This window comes from Fusarium musae, chromosome 7 (assembly GCF_019915245.1).
Source record: "Fusarium musae strain F31 chromosome 7, whole genome shotgun sequence".
Classification (NCBI taxonomy): Eukaryota; Fungi; Ascomycota; class Sordariomycetes; order Hypocreales; family Nectriaceae; genus Fusarium; species Fusarium musae.
In genome coordinates this window covers 2,088,831-2,103,577 of record NC_058393.1, presented here as the reverse complement: position 1 = coordinate 2,103,577, position 14,747 = coordinate 2,088,831, and the positions used below count along the sequence as shown (strand labels likewise).

Sequence of the window (14,747 nt, the reverse complement as noted above, 5' to 3'; positions counted from 1 at the left end):
TGCAATTTCAGGGTCCCGCATCATGGCATCTGAATCGTGTGACATATCTCGTACTCCTCTCTATGTAAGCAGTTACGGACACTAACCATTGGGTATTCTCTAGCATTCACTCTGCTGCAGTCATCATGCATACCTAGGTACCAACACTAAGGCACATACGAGGGAGTCTCTTTGTCGAGCAACTCCGGCGCCAAGCAGCTTGTAACAAAGAACCACATGTAGGGCTGAATTAGTATCAGGAATAACCTCTTTCGACCAGAAACAGAACAAGCTTTCCCCCATCAGAGGAAGTCTACACATCGTTATACAGTCACAATAGCCATGCATTCACAGGCGCGCGTTATATCACCATCACTAAGCCATGAGATTTACAATTGTAGCCTTCAATTTGTTGTTACTATGTGTCAGTCTGATCTAGAAACAATCTGGTTGAAATCATGACCACAAACAATGTAGAACACGAACCAGACTCAAGACTATTCCTTGGACACGAAACATGAACTAAGTATCCAACGGCCAATACCTTTTTTTCCCCTTTGGGATATCAACTGAGAAACATATGAAATAAATTTGAGTTGCCTCCATGTCCAAGATACGTTATACCAACGCCTTCCGTGTAGTCATCGCTCCATGCAGTTAAAAAGGATCGTCTCTCTCGGCGCGGGTCCAGCCAGGGCCAGAGTAATAAAAAAGAAACTGCAGGGAAAATCATCCTTCAACTGGCTATCGGGCTCCAACACTCCTAGTATTTGCCACTTGCCGTGTCTAGGTAGCCGTAGGAGCTGCTTCTTTGGTGGCCGTCCACCTGTGTAGCACGGGCCCCTGTCGCACCAGACATGAACTTCTCGTCATGCCTGGGAGCATCTTCTCTGTAATGATCTATCTCGCCAGAGGAGGACCCAAAACGAGGAAAGTGTGTTGCGCCATCGGGATTGGCGGGATCATGGTGTCCGACACGAGGACTAAAGCCCGGTCTGTTGTCTCCAGTATAGCGCATACCACCTTCGGCGCGGCCCTTGTCCGGTGAGACCATGCCGACAAGTGTCCAGACTGTGCCAATAAGGACAACAAGTACATACACTAGAAGGATACCGGTAGAGATAAGAGCATCTTGGATCAGCTTCCCGTGAAGCCAATCTGTAACTGCCTTGACAGCCCCTGTGACCTCATCAGTAGTGGCGGACGACGGGGATGCCAGGAACGTGTTAAGCTCCGAGTCACCTTCAACCGAGTCCTTCGCACCCTCGCTGAAGGTATTGTTTTCGAAGAGTGGGAAGTTGACTTGGGCGTGGTCATGAACCCAGGTGAGTCCCTTTTGCACGCTCTCGATCTTGATGCCGATAACACAGTGAATGACTGTCTTGATAGGGTCAAGAAGGATGGTTCCCTTGAAGACAGTGTCAAGCCCATCATTCATGGTATCAAGAAATGTGTTGAGAGTGTCGTTCACAGCATCCGTGGCGTTGGTAACATAGCCGAGGACGTCGTTGTTAATTTCACTGTTGAAATTCATAATCACGCCGTTAGCGTCATGGGCCCATTCAGCCGAAACGCTTTCGAGGTTCTCAACAACATCGTCAGCAAATGCGCCAACTTGACCTGCGAGGGCAGGCACTTGGTCTCTGATCGCCTTGAGAAGAAGCCACTGGCAAAAGCAAGAGAAGAAGCCAGCGATGGCAAGAGACAGGATGAAGAGGGCTGGGACGGACGTAGCATAAGCGATCAGCCATCGTACAAGAATCTGTCGCTTGCCCTTGAAGTGCGATGCGATCTTGATGCCCGCAGTAGCCGTCATGGGTCGAGACGCAATGTAGACAATGTCCATAGGGTCATACGAGTTTTGAGCAATAAGACGAGCATGATGCTGTTGTCGCCGCCAGCGTCTGATCTCAAGCCAGGCCATGGGAACAATGGCGGCCAGAGCGAGAATAATCAAGACAGCGATGAAGATGGTTCGAGCTTTGTGGATAAGTTCGAATAGGTTGTTGAAGAAATCGTTGAGAGCAGTGTTCTCAGAACAGAAGGTCAGCTTCTTCTTCTGGGCGAGAGGGAAGACATCTCGATCGAATTTGTAATTGCCGTAGGTCTCGTTGAGGGCTTTGCGGACGAAGTCGAACGGAATCGAGATGGCTTGCTCTGTCAAGTTCTGGACTTCTCGGAAGTCAGGGAGATCATCTTCCAATTTACGGACATCCTTGGCGAAATCTTCGGACTTGATGTCAAAGTCCTTGAGTTCCTTGACGGGGCTGGAGAAGTCAACCTTGGGGATATTGGGAACAAGGTCTCCAAAGACAGAGTCTTCAATTCCCTTGGTGACCTTGTTAATGCCATCTTCAAGTTCCTTGGAGAGACTTTCTATTTTGTCCACAGCCTTGTCAATCACGCTGTTGAACTTTTCAGTTGCTCCTTCAGTGACATCGGCAACAACATCCAGACTTCCGTGGACCATGGCGGTAATCAGGCACACGTAAGTGGCAGTTAGAAAGTTGATGTAGAACACGATCATGTTCTTGACGCCGACAAGGACCAGGTCGAGCAAGTACACCATGGCGTCAACTGACTTCTCGATTCCAGAGGCTGCAAGTTCGTTCACGCCCCTAGAGAGATAATGAGGCATGGAGGCCATGGCGCTGCCAACATCTTCCACTTTGGTACAGGCGGATAGGGCTTTGACTTTGGCATCTCCGACATTTTCTTTAAGGTCAACGATGAGGATCATAACTCGGACCAGGACCAGGATGAGGAGGATTGTCCAGCGATTCACCCATATTTGAGAGAGCCTTGCTCTGAGGCTGAGATAGGGAGTAGCATTTGGAGCAGTAGCGGCTCTAGCTTCTTGAACTTTTCGCATCTCGGCCATTTCGAATGATTCTGGCCGGAGGGAGTTGGGTACGGCCGGATAGACCGGCGGGTCGTCGTTTTCTTTCCGTGAGGAGAACATCTTGGATCTATGTTTGTTGGTAAATGCAAACGATTAAGTTTGTATGAGATTGTATAAGTAGAAAAATGCGAAGACCGAAGGAAGACGAGGGCTCAGATCGAGTGAGATGTGATGATGATTTACACGATGTAGGGACAAAGATTAATTAGATAAAGAGCCCAAGGTCGAAAGATGAAAGAAATGGGACAAAGGAAATGACGGCCGTGAGCAAAAAAATATTTCCAGTCTATCATCTATGATTCCATGTTGATTGTTCAAGGTTGAAGTGCAATTGTGTATAAGCGAAAGAAAAGGCCGAATAGAACAATAGGAAGGGCAATAGCAACAATAAGAGAGGGTGCTTGAGAAAGCTTTGACGCAAAACATACCTAACTCACTCCACAAATAAAGTAACCAATGAATAACAAATTCAAAGAGAAATCAGCTGTAACAGAAACGCCCTTGATAATTCCGGCGGCAGCGCTTAGGGTACGAGAGTGAGCTAAGCGCCCGTCTATACCGGTGACCAGTCACGATGCTGGCAAAGGCCTGAACACAAACGGTTCCGAAACCGAGCCAAGAGCAAACGGACCGCAATTATAGTGAGGTAGGTAGGTAGAGTTTGTAGTAGATTAACAGCTGAGTCTGAGCTTGAGTTGAGTTGAGGGTACGGTTGGGCTGGCTATGGGTGCGAGCTTGTTTGGCTTGTTTGACTTGTCGCTTTGAGTGGCCCAGCCGCCTCAAGCATGGGTTGAATGTTATATGGCCGCTCCGTAGAGGACTTGCACAATGAGCAAGGTACTTCAGGTAGCACTGTGCTCGCAATATCACAGCATCAACTGCAGCAGCCTCCAAGTGAATGGGGTGCGAGTTGAAGTATAGATATATAGTGACTCACGCAGAGTGCAAGGGGAACACCGTGAAGTGATAAGGTGAGTAGTGCCCAGCATTCCAAAGCTCACCATCAGTTGGCGGCGAAGGGCATGGGCATATAACTGATAGGAAGGCGGCACATCTTGGTAGTCCAAGCGGGTGACGCCATTGCAAGCTGTTTCCCATGAAACCCTAGCCTGAAGCCATGAGCGCAGTGGCGGTGTTGTCGACTGATTCCGATATGCTGGCTACCCATTTGGCTAATGTAACTGCGCCGTAAATGCCATCGTGTAGGTCACTGGAAAAAGCAGGGTCCTCCGAGAAACGATTTCAAGAGGCTATGATCATCACCAGAACATTTCTTGGTGGTGAATGTTTTCGAGGTGGCGCACCAGGATGTTGTTAGAGTTGCCGGGGCTGACAGCCAATCAAGCTTCCAAACAGGGGACTCTTCACCGTTGAAGCCCCTGTATCCCGGTGAGGAGCTTCCCCAAATAGGCCTAAGGGTCTCTCTCTTCAGAGCTAGCAGGGCCCCTCGTCGACAGGGGTTCACGTGGTCGGTAACCGCCGATCTCGTCCAAAGAAATCGCCACTTGATGAGTTGTAGTTGAAACAGGATTTTCTGGAAAGAGTCACGGGTTGGCTGGATTTGTTTCTGATCATCGTCTTGCATATTCTGAAACTTGGCCAGCGGTGAGATACGGCCTTTCAGGGCCAGGTGGTCAGGTGAGTGAGGTGCTTAAAGATAGATAGAGTTTGTATCCTTAGTCAAAGCTCTTTAGCCGTAGTCAAGTTGGGCTGAAGAGTATGATGTCATATGGCGGGGGGTTAATTTGTCCTGTTATCTCAAGTTTTAGCAAGAAGTTGTGTTATTCGTTGGTGACCCGATGAAAGATGCTAAGCGACAAGCAAATAGTTCCTCGTGTTTGTGAGTACTCAAAAATGGAGATCGAGTTTTTAACCTTGCGAACCGCTTTGTGTACGAGCTATCGGAAAGTGGTCGCGTCTTGGCCGCTCCAGTGTAAAACAATTGGTTGCGGTTACAGCCGCTGGTAGCCCTGTAGTCCTACTCTTTGGGCGCGTAGTGAAACGGAGCCCACTGAAGGCAGAACGGCTAACAAGTTGAGCATCCACTTGCACAAGAGCTTAAAATAACGAGGTTCCTTTGTTTAAAGGCCCCATGAATGCCTGTTATTGTCGCGCTGAAATCGGTTATCAAAAACAGTTGTCGGTCAGTAAAAAGTGTCTGTTGCCTGTGGCAGCGAGCAAGTTGAACATATCGACCTAGGTCGACCTTACATCATCCAAGTCTGTTTGCTACTTATCCATTGCAATCAACAGCGGAAAACAACTTCAATGTGTTGTCTTTAAAGTTCACCAGCATTCTTCCAAGAAAAGAAGGCCTTCTTGGTGGGCTTCAGTGCAGCAGATGACTCAGTCAAAGCCTCGCGCCCAAACTCGATGTGCCCATATTGGAAGTTCTATCAAGCGAGCATAGCATGTATGCTTTACTACTTAATGACAGAAAACTATATGCGTAAAAGATTCTGAAAATCTGTCCTAGTAGATTGGCTTGAATTGTCACGGTTCTCCTCTATCTCAAAGGGTTCAGCAAGACCCGGATTCGAATTGGTAAGACCAGGCATTTTAAGCCATGTTGCTTCATTTGCCACATTTAACAGCTCAACCTGTCCAGCTCCATCGGACTACATAATTATGGTCTCAGAGAATTCTTGACAGTCATTTCGAGATGTGTTTTGGTGCCTCTCGTCAAGCCTCTCTAGCCTCTTTCTATCCTCGTAAACTAGCCCATGCCCCAGCATGGTCTCCAGAGACAGAGGTAACTATTGTGTCACCCTGCAGTCACTGATGCGCATATCTAACGCGCGGGGTACATACGCACTCTCTGGTAACAGCTTGGTATAAACGTTGCTGTGTGATTCTGATTCGCGATTTGCAAACAAGCTTGAGCAATTGCCTCAATATCTCAATACCGCACGACCTCGAGCATCAGAAATTATGGCTGCCACAGCAGTGTCTGACCAAACTACCGACCTGAGCGAGCAATATGACACTCCTCTCGGCCTCGCTCACTCGACTATGCAAGCCCTCAAGGACAGAATCAAGCTCCATTACGATCTTGCAAGTGACTACTATTTGAGTTTGTGGTATGTGAAAACATTCTACCTCCCAGAAAGCTTAGCGACTGCTGATCCACTGGCTGGCTTACTAGGGGCGAACATATCCATCACGGGTACTGGCCAACACCAGAGTCTGAAGCCACGCAGACAAAGGAGGAAGCACAAGCCAATCTCATCCAGCTCCTTCTCGACATTTCAAAGATTCCATCCAACAGCTCGGTTCTTGATGTTGGCTGTGGTATCGGCGGAACATCGCGGTATCTCGCTTCCAAACATGGTAGCTCTGTGACGGGCATCACCATCTCAAGCAAACAGGTCAAGATCGCAAATCGCCTAACCAAAGCTGCTATCGAAGACACCTCTTCGTCTGATGTGTCAGATGACAATGGCTTCGCCAAACTCGGCGAGGGAAAAGTCAAATTCCTCGAGCTTGACGCCGAGAAGATGGGCGACTTCTTCAGCGACCAGCAGGGCACCTTCGATGCAGTATGGATAAGTGAAGCTCTTAGCCATTTTCCAAACAAGACATTGTTCTTTGAGAATGTGATGAAAGTACTCAAGCCTGGGGGCAAGTTGGTGTTAGCAGATTGGTTCAAGGATGAATATACTGACGAAACAACTTTCATCAATGATATCAAGCCTATCGAAGGTAAGGTTGCATGCGAGATATTCGTATTCATGTGTTTATGATCTTAAATTGAGTGCAGATGGCATGCTACTCCCACCCCTCTGTACCCAGCAAGGGTACGTGGATCTCGCGAAGAACGCCGGGCTTACAGTCTTGTCTGAGCCAAAGGACATCAGTCAACAAGTCCGAAAAACATGGTGCGAATATCATGTATCTGACTGTTGATCATATGCTTACACTCGTATATTTAGGGACATTACTTGGTCACTTGTGCAGAACCCATCCCTTTGGGCATTTGCGTTTACTCAAGGCCGGGACGGTATTGCTTTCTTGCAGTCATTTCGCGCAATGAGACGAGGTTATGCTAATGGCTCCTTTCGCTACGCTGTCATGGCATTTTATAAGGAAATGGCATGAAGGCATGGATCGTGAGAATCAGCGCATCGTTGCCTCGAAACCTGAAAATCGTAACATCTTATCCTTGATGTATGATTAAATTATCCAGAGATTTTGAAGCTCTAGACAGACAGCCCCTCTCGCAGGATATGGCAAGTTATCTTATCAGTGGCAAGTTCAGTATTCGTATAAATGAACGCCGATCACGGCTCTGACAAGCCATTCAGGCACATGGCGTGCTAGCGCTCACGGTTCCAAGTTGGGGTAATCAGGTGATAGCTGCAAGTGCCTGTTCTTGGTTCTCGTGGGAGTTTCGCTCGGCGTGACTGTACCATGAGCTGCTTATACATTGATTCTGATAACATATTCAAAGACTCTGAAAATTGTGTCACTGATCAAAATAAATCTGAAAATCCAAAAGAGGCAGAAAAAAGCACTTCGGACCGTAGCCGCATTGCCGGACCTAGCGAGTATACAGACGTGTTGCCAGAAAGAGTAGCAGACTCTCCATCGAGATCCGAAGTACTGACTCAAAAGATAACGTGAACATAACCAGTGACCAACGAATATTCACCCAAACACGACCGTAACGCCTTCATCATTCTCGAGGTGGGATATAGAACCGATTCCACGCAGCTTACTCCAAAGCATCACCGAAGGTGTTCTCGCCTGAGTAGGTAATGTATAGGAAACTATAGGTCATGTCAGCAAGTTGCCCATTCCAACAGTTGTGTGTGAACGTACCCGTCCTCATCCTTGTGTTCCTCGTAGATGCTGCTCATGAGGGCAGCCGTTGGGGGAAGCACTTCGTCGACGAAGATGAAGATGGCCTTCTCGGGGGAGAGCTTGATTCGCTTGCGGATGACGTAGACGAACTGGCCAACGGTCAAATCGGCGGGGACAAGGTACTTCTTCTTGTCGATGGTCGCGATGTCACTCTTCTCGACCTTTTCGCAAATGACCTATTTGTAACCTGTTAGTTTCTATCGTCGTAAAGAAGCAGAGGGAATAAGCGGTCACTGCACGATTGCGCGCGCCCGCCGTTCTCTCATTGCCGAGTTGGAGCCCCAACTTGAGTCCAAATCAAAGCGAAGAGTAAATCACGTACGGGAATGCGGTCAGAGTACTTCTGTCGAATGCGCTCGGCCTCAGCCTTGCGCTTCTCGAAGGGATGCTCGTCCTTGAACTTGCTGCGCATATTGACGGTGGGGGTTGGTAAGTTGTAGAGGCGGTAAGAGTGGTATCGATGGTGGAAGCAAGCAGTAGAGATGGTTGACTTGTGGCAGCGGAAAATTCGGGAGAGTATGAAAAGTGAAAAAAGACAATGGAGTTGGTGATAGATAAGGTAAAATGAGAAGAAGGTTTAGGTTACGATTTGCTTGCGTCAGGCAGAAGAAGGATGAGGAAGGGCAGAGAGTCACAGTCACAGGCAGAAGGTGGCAGCGGCACCGACACACCTCAGACACTGGGACACAGATGAGCGGTCGAGGCGGAAGGCAGCAAGCAACCTTACCAGCCAGGTACCTTACCTAGGCGCAGACAGGTTCAAAGCTGCAGGGAGGACACAGGTACAGGGCAGGCGGCACGCTCACTGAGAAGGGGGCTAGGGGGGGCAGGCGGGCATCAAGTGGCAGATGACAAGCAGTGATGGGAGAGAGTCGCGGGGCTATTGAGCTAAACTATAAATGGTCTAGGTCAATGATGCTCGGTGAATCACAAGAGGCCCCACGAGGCGACAATGGCGGGGAAGCAGCAAGTCACGTCGCACTGTCTCGTCACAGGGTCAAGCTTGTGAGGGAACCTTAGCAAACAATCAATCACTTGGAATGAGATCCCCTTTCATGCTGTGTCATTGATTCATGGCAAAGATGTCGAGGATATATCACCGGGATCCGAGTTACGGGCAACGTCGTTAGAGTGGTTTTAAGGGTACAACGATTCACTATCCGGGAGAGGGTTAGTCTAGCTGATGCGTACTAAGCAGCCTGAGCTGCAAATGTGCCCATGTACATCAGCTCCTTCAGGGTTCTTGATGTTGTGAATTACAATTGGGTGTTGGCTAAAGTACGCTTACGAATGAATCATGGCTTGGCCGCCTTGATTATCTTTGAGGGAGAGTCAAGAGAAACTCAAAGTACTACTATATACATCCTGAGTGAGCAGTATTCACCTCGAAGTTTCCTGCGAACTGCACCGTCTTCTGAAAAGTTTGCATGGCGAAACAAACAGGGCAGTTCCCCAATGGTAGCATTAGTGAAGCAAAGTTTCTCTGCTGGCCACTCATCACAAATCGTTGGACTTTTAATGAAACCGGCCATCTTACCACAGTACCATCTTCTACCTTGCATATGGGCAACCAAATGGTGAGGCATCATCTTGGTTGCATGTGTCACTGAGTTGATGTATGTCTGCACAGTCATAGCTCTTTAGCCGTGATTCAGCTTGTGTATCAAAGAGTCTAGTCAGGAACAATAGAAGTTCTATGTTCCTCAGTGACAGCTTACAGTACCTATCAGTTATCAACGCCCCGCCACTTCACATGGACACTAATTACCAATCCTCGGGGGTGATAAAACCTCCAACATTGTAGTAGGGTGCCAGAATCAGCTTGTCTAAAGATTCACTAGAGTAGAGTAGATCTTCTCATATATGGAAGATCACCATCCTCAGTTTTCTTACCTTGACTTGTCGATGCACCAAATTGAAAGCTTGCCAACTGATGTCTTCCCTATCAGCCACACTACAACGGATATCCACATCACGAGAGAAATCATGCTTGTTCTACAGATTTTCTCGATCCCCCGCCCCCCAATACTGATTTCATCGCCCGGAGAAGCTCTACACAAATTAATGGTGCAAACGGAGCTACAGTGGTCTGGTACCCCCGAGTGGTGCGTTGATTTTGACCGCCCTCGGCACCGGCCGGCCACCGGAGCAGACATTGTCGGGTCCCGCTCCACACTCCCAAGTTCCTTAGACTCAGTTAGCCAATTGCCGAACATTCGATTCTGACTATCACCCGAGTTCCCAGTCGTTCTCATACAGACTTTGAACCTAACAAGAGGTACCTGTACCCTACTGTCGCATCCTGGCACTCGCAAGTGGCCTCATCCGAAACGCCTGATCGTCGTATCCTTCCTGTCTTTCTTTCTGTATTCGTTCTCGGCCTTCGGCCTTGTTTTGCCGCTACTATTTCCCGGCTCCTCGCGTTGCATTGTCCAAATATATAATATAATGGCTGCCAGGCGGCCTTCCCGGCGCCTTACTGCGTACCTTGCATCTCCTTCCACACGCTCCCAAAGAACACAATTCGCTTCTACGAGACGCTGGCTGTCTAGTTCTGCCGGTCCTAAAGCTTCACGATCCTCCTATTTCAACTACTCTCCTCTGTGGCTCGCTGCTGTTGCCCTCGGTGCAGTCGCCCCATTAGCTTACAAGATGGTACAGGAATTTCCTCGGAAAACAATGGCTCAATTGCTAACTCTGTTGCTCTCAGGCCGAAATGGAACCTATTAACGCCGACCCTTCTACTCTCGCCGACCGCGATGCCCAGAAAAAGCGAGAGTCTGGCGTTAACGAGGACTCGCCTATGCGCCTGCGTATGGAAAAGTTTATTCGGGAGCAGCAGGCTCTGATTGTCGCCGAGCTCGAGAGAGTTGATGGCAAAAAGTTTCGCAAGGATGAGTGGGAGCGCCCCAATGGCGGCGGCGGCACAACCTGCGTCCTTCAAGAAGGCAACGTCTTCGAGAAGGCTGGTCTTGGCGTGAGTGTCGTCTACGGCTCGCTCCCCAAGCCTGCCATTGAGAAGATGCGCGCAAACCATAAAACCATGGACCCCAACATGGAGTCGATCGACTTCTTCGCTGCGGGCCTCAGCATGGTTCTGCATCCTTACAACCCTATGGCCCCGACGGTGCACCTGAACTACCGATACTTTGAGACAGCCAACCCCGACGGTACATCTCAAGCTTGGTGGTTCGGTGGTGGTTGTGATTTGACACCCTCCTACCTCTTCGATGAGGATGCCATTCACTTCCATAAGACGATCAAGGCAGCTTGCGACGCTCACGACAAGGACTACTACCCACGATTCAAGAAGTGGTGCGATGAGTATTTCTACAACAAGCATCGGGGCGAGGCCCGTGGCATTGGTGGTATCTTCTTCGACGACCTTGATGAGACCGAGCGCGATCGCGAGAACACCTTTTCGTTCGTCCAGGACTGCCTCAAGGCCTTCCTGCCCTCCTACATTCCCATCATCGAGAAGCGAAAGGACATGCCCTACACTGAGGCAGAGAAGGATTGGCAGCAGCTGCGCCGTGGCAAGTATGTCGAGTTCAACTTGGTGCACGACCGGGGTACAGCATTTGGTCTGAACACCCCCGGATCAAGGGTCGAGAGTATCCTTATGAGCTTACCGTTGACGGCTGGCTGGAAGTACATGCATGAGCCCGAGCCTAAGAGCAGGGAGCAGCGCTTGGTTGATGTCCTCAGGGACCCCAAGGAGTGGGTTTGAGCTACTGCTCTCTTGATCTAAGAGAGGAAATTTATTAGTGTGGAAGCATGAGGCTGAGCGATTGTTTAGTGTATCATATGCGAGGATCATAGATAGGGACACCCAGGGTGGTGCAGGCTATTAGGTACAAAAAGACGGGCAAATTTGTCCGATGTGAGAATATCAAAAAATCAAAATATTTCATACAATTTATGAAATGGTTCGTTGAACTGGTGATTCTATTGGAAGTTGATGCGTACCTATTCTTGAGCTGACACCGTTGGATGTCATTGAATATCGCCATTCTTCTCAACGTGGAGACTAGACTCCTTCTTTCAACATCTTACATCGAACCATGCAAAAGCACTCAACTCCATGGCAATGGAGCCTCTCCCATCCCATCGCCAGTTGATTACATCCCTCATAAGTTCCATCTCCAATATCGCGCCATCAACCACCGCAGGAGACATATCATCGGCGCAGCCACTTCGGGCCGCTCAACAGCCCACATTATCACCCTTACAAGCCATTCTCCCCTCTCAACGGCCTCTACTATTAACTCTCCATGTGCTGTTCCCAACTCTTCTACTCCCAGCGCTGGATCTTCTCGATCGGGGGCTCGTTATCAGGCTAGTGCGAAATGAGGAGCTTCAAGATGGGATTTCATCAGATAAGATAAAGAACGACATGTTTCTTGTTCGCTCTCTCGCTACAACACTTTCACGCCGGACGCGAGACTTCAGTTCATCCTCAAAGCGCTACGTTGTGCATCTTGATGCGTGGAATTGCACATGTCCGAGCTTTACGTTGGATGCTTTTCCAGCCCATGCTCATGCTGTCTCAATAACGAATCAAGTACAGCAATTACCAACTGAAACTGGGCAGTGGTCTTTTGGAGGCATGGGTTTGGATTCACGGGGAGATACTCCTCCATGTTGCAAACACCTCCTTGCATGCTTACTTGTGGATAAATGGTCAGAAATGCTCGGTGTGTATATTGAGGATCGGGTTGTATCAAAAGATGAAATGGCTGGTATCGTAGCCGACTTGTAAATATGGTTCGTCATAGCAGTACCGAAAGATCCGTCTATAAAGACGTATCTGTCCAGTATGTATTATCCGCACTCCGTCCTCTAATAATCCAGTTTGATATGATCAATGTACAAAGGCGCTTTTGCCTTGACCTTTGGCCAGGATATTGCCATTGTTCCCCTCCGCCAGACGCCAAAGAGCCTCAGTCCAAGTCTAGTTCATCTGCCAGGTCTTTTGTCTTTGTTATTCCTTATTTCTTAGTCTCCTTATCCTTTTCCGCGCCCTCCTTGGTGTCACCACTTGAACCGTTGGCACCTTCCTTCTTCTCATCCTTTCCATTAAGCTCTTCCTTCTTAGCCTCCTTCTCCTCCTGCTGTTGTCTGTTTTGGATCTTGTTCTCAATCAGATCGTGGAATGCTGTGATGGCGCGGATCAGACTGCTCAGGTAAATAGCCATAAGCTGGTCGTTGGTCTTGACGCTCATCGCATATGCCAATTCGCCACCGCCAGACTTGCCATCTCCTTCGGGTGCCGAGAGATTAGGCAATAGGTTGAAGACATCCTGCAAGTTTCCGAGGATCGCGTGGTTGACTGGTAGTTGCCTGTCGAGGACCTTCTGGAGGTATGTGCCAATATCTCGAAGGCGCAGGTGCAAGCCCTGGAGTGATTGAAGCTGGTTTGTGACTCGTGTGGACAATGTGCCGGCGGCCACGTCGCGGATATCTCTTAGAAGGTGCTCGACACCAATTTCCTCTGCTTCCTCGGCCTCGATAACGGAAGGGGTGTGAACAAATGTTCGGGCAGTGGTTGTGCCGTCCTGGTGAGTGTCAGTAGCTGGTCGGTGATCTGAGATCAGCAAGGCTTTGTCAACATACGTCCTTGATCTCGTCAACGGCGAAGTAAGCATCTGTAGGAACTCCCGACTCCTTGGGCTGAACATCGACAATAACGAGCAGAGGGTTGGGTGTGTAGCGCTTGAAGAGCTCATTGATTTCCAAATCGGATGCACGTAGCTTGGGACCAGTGTGATACCATCCTATAAGCTTCTCTCGGGCGTTGACTTTCTTGAACATGTCGTTCATTGACTCGACGTAGTTGTGGTCAAGGAACCATACTGAAGGGTCCTTCTCATCCTCCTCGAAGGGAACTGTGTAGCAATTGTAAGCGCCGCCCAATTTACGGTCCCATGATACTAGGATAACACACCAGCAAAACTGTTTGACACTCTCACGTCGTTTCCATCATTTTGTCCTAGAAGAACACCAACTACTCGTCGCTTCGTCTTGGTAGAAACAGTTCGGTTGTAGTGGTCAACGGCTGAGAGAAGGACGAGGGGCGCAACGGTGACGTTTCGAGTAACGAGGGAGAGAGTTTCTGCTGTTGTAGTAGGCATCGTTGCGTCAATGTATATCCGTCACGACAGATGCTGAACTGCGTAGATATGGAATTCAATGCGCGATCGTAGTCGTGCAGGCGCGGCGAAGTTGGAGGTAGAGTCGTGATGTTGATGCAGTGATTATTGTGGCCGCACGTACGTAGTCTTGAGGCTGCCTTCTTGGGGGAGCTTAGGTAGCTCCCGATTGGGCCAGACACCTTGGAGTCTTCAAGCTAGAGCCTTGCAGTGCCACATCACGTGGAACAGCCACAGTCAAATATTCAGCCACATGTCCGTGAACTAAGCGGTATCGCAAGCAAGAGAATTGAAAGCCCAGGCCCCTGAACAAAGAAAAGCGAGAATCTTCAGATTTGGACTAGTCAAGAAATAGAGAAAATAGCGTTGCTTTTTGTTGATTAGACTACTGACATCATAGGCAGATGAACGGTAGAATCACCAAGTCTGAGTCTAGTTGGTTACCAAGATGGATGGTGACCTACCCAGCTTGCCAGCACACCTAGGCCATCATTCTAGAGCATGACATAGTCTACAGGCAAACTCACCATAAGCAAGACTATGATTTCTTTTAGAGAGTCATTTCGACAAGTATCAGGCCAACGCTTATTTGCTGAATCCGACATAGCGTGATCAGATCTCCCACTTACGGTAAGCGACTCGATTCTGGTGAGATTGCCACCCACTTGGGCCTCGGTTAAGGATGAAAGTACTACATATCAAGGGAAGAAACCATTGAAGAAGCAGGGTCCAATTTGTATATGATGATGCCATCACTATAAACTCTAGACTTGGCTTCGGGACACCTGTAGGAGAGCGGAAAGATGGAGGCTAACATGCTAATGCCGGCTATTAACACACCTACCTACACG

At 48.9% G+C, this 14,747-nt stretch overlaps 5 protein-coding genes across 5 annotated transcripts; 2 read left to right on the top strand and 3 right to left on the bottom strand.

Annotated features, from left to right (window-relative positions):
* Positions 1 to 742: 742 nt before the first annotated feature.
* J7337_009809 (uncharacterized protein) lies at positions 743 to 2,941 on the bottom strand (the record flags this gene model as incomplete). The annotated part of the gene is made up of 1 exon (XM_044827404.1): positions 743 to 2,941. One exon carries the CDS (start codon positions 2,939 to 2,941, stop codon positions 743 to 745), a length of 2,199 nt encoding a protein of 732 aa, XP_044677998.1.
* Positions 2,942 to 5,812: 2,871 nt separating this feature from the next.
* J7337_009808 (uncharacterized protein) lies at positions 5,813 to 6,787 on the top strand (the record flags this gene model as incomplete). The annotated part of the gene is made up of 3 exons (XM_044827403.1): positions 5,813 to 5,961; positions 6,027 to 6,583; positions 6,642 to 6,787. The coding sequence occupies 3 exons, from the start codon at positions 5,813 to 5,815 to the stop codon at positions 6,785 to 6,787; spliced, it is 852 nt and encodes a 283-aa protein (XP_044677997.1).
* An 808-nt stretch (positions 6,788 to 7,595) lies between these two features.
* ATG8 (ubiquitin-like protein atg8) lies at positions 7,596 to 8,156 on the bottom strand (the record flags this gene model as incomplete). The annotated part of the gene is made up of 3 exons (XM_044827402.1): positions 7,596 to 7,650; positions 7,703 to 7,920; positions 8,067 to 8,156. 3 exons carry the CDS (start codon positions 8,154 to 8,156, stop codon positions 7,596 to 7,598), a joined length of 363 nt encoding a protein of 120 aa, XP_044677996.1.
* Positions 8,157 to 10,192: 2,036 nt separating this feature from the next.
* On the top strand, positions 10,193 to 11,474 carry J7337_009806 (uncharacterized protein; the record flags this gene model as incomplete). The annotated part of the gene is made up of 2 exons (XM_044827401.1): positions 10,193 to 10,399; positions 10,455 to 11,474. 2 exons carry the CDS (start codon positions 10,193 to 10,195, stop codon positions 11,472 to 11,474), a joined length of 1,227 nt encoding a protein of 408 aa, XP_044677995.1.
* A 1,261-nt stretch (positions 11,475 to 12,735) lies between these two features.
* On the bottom strand, positions 12,736 to 13,878 carry RPN8 (proteasome regulatory particle subunit; the record flags this gene model as incomplete). The annotated part of the gene is made up of 3 exons (XM_044827400.1): positions 12,736 to 13,302; positions 13,361 to 13,632; positions 13,692 to 13,878. The coding sequence occupies 3 exons, from the start codon at positions 13,876 to 13,878 to the stop codon at positions 12,736 to 12,738; spliced, it is 1,026 nt and encodes a 341-aa protein (XP_044677994.1).
* Positions 13,879 to 14,747: the final 869 nt, after the last annotated feature.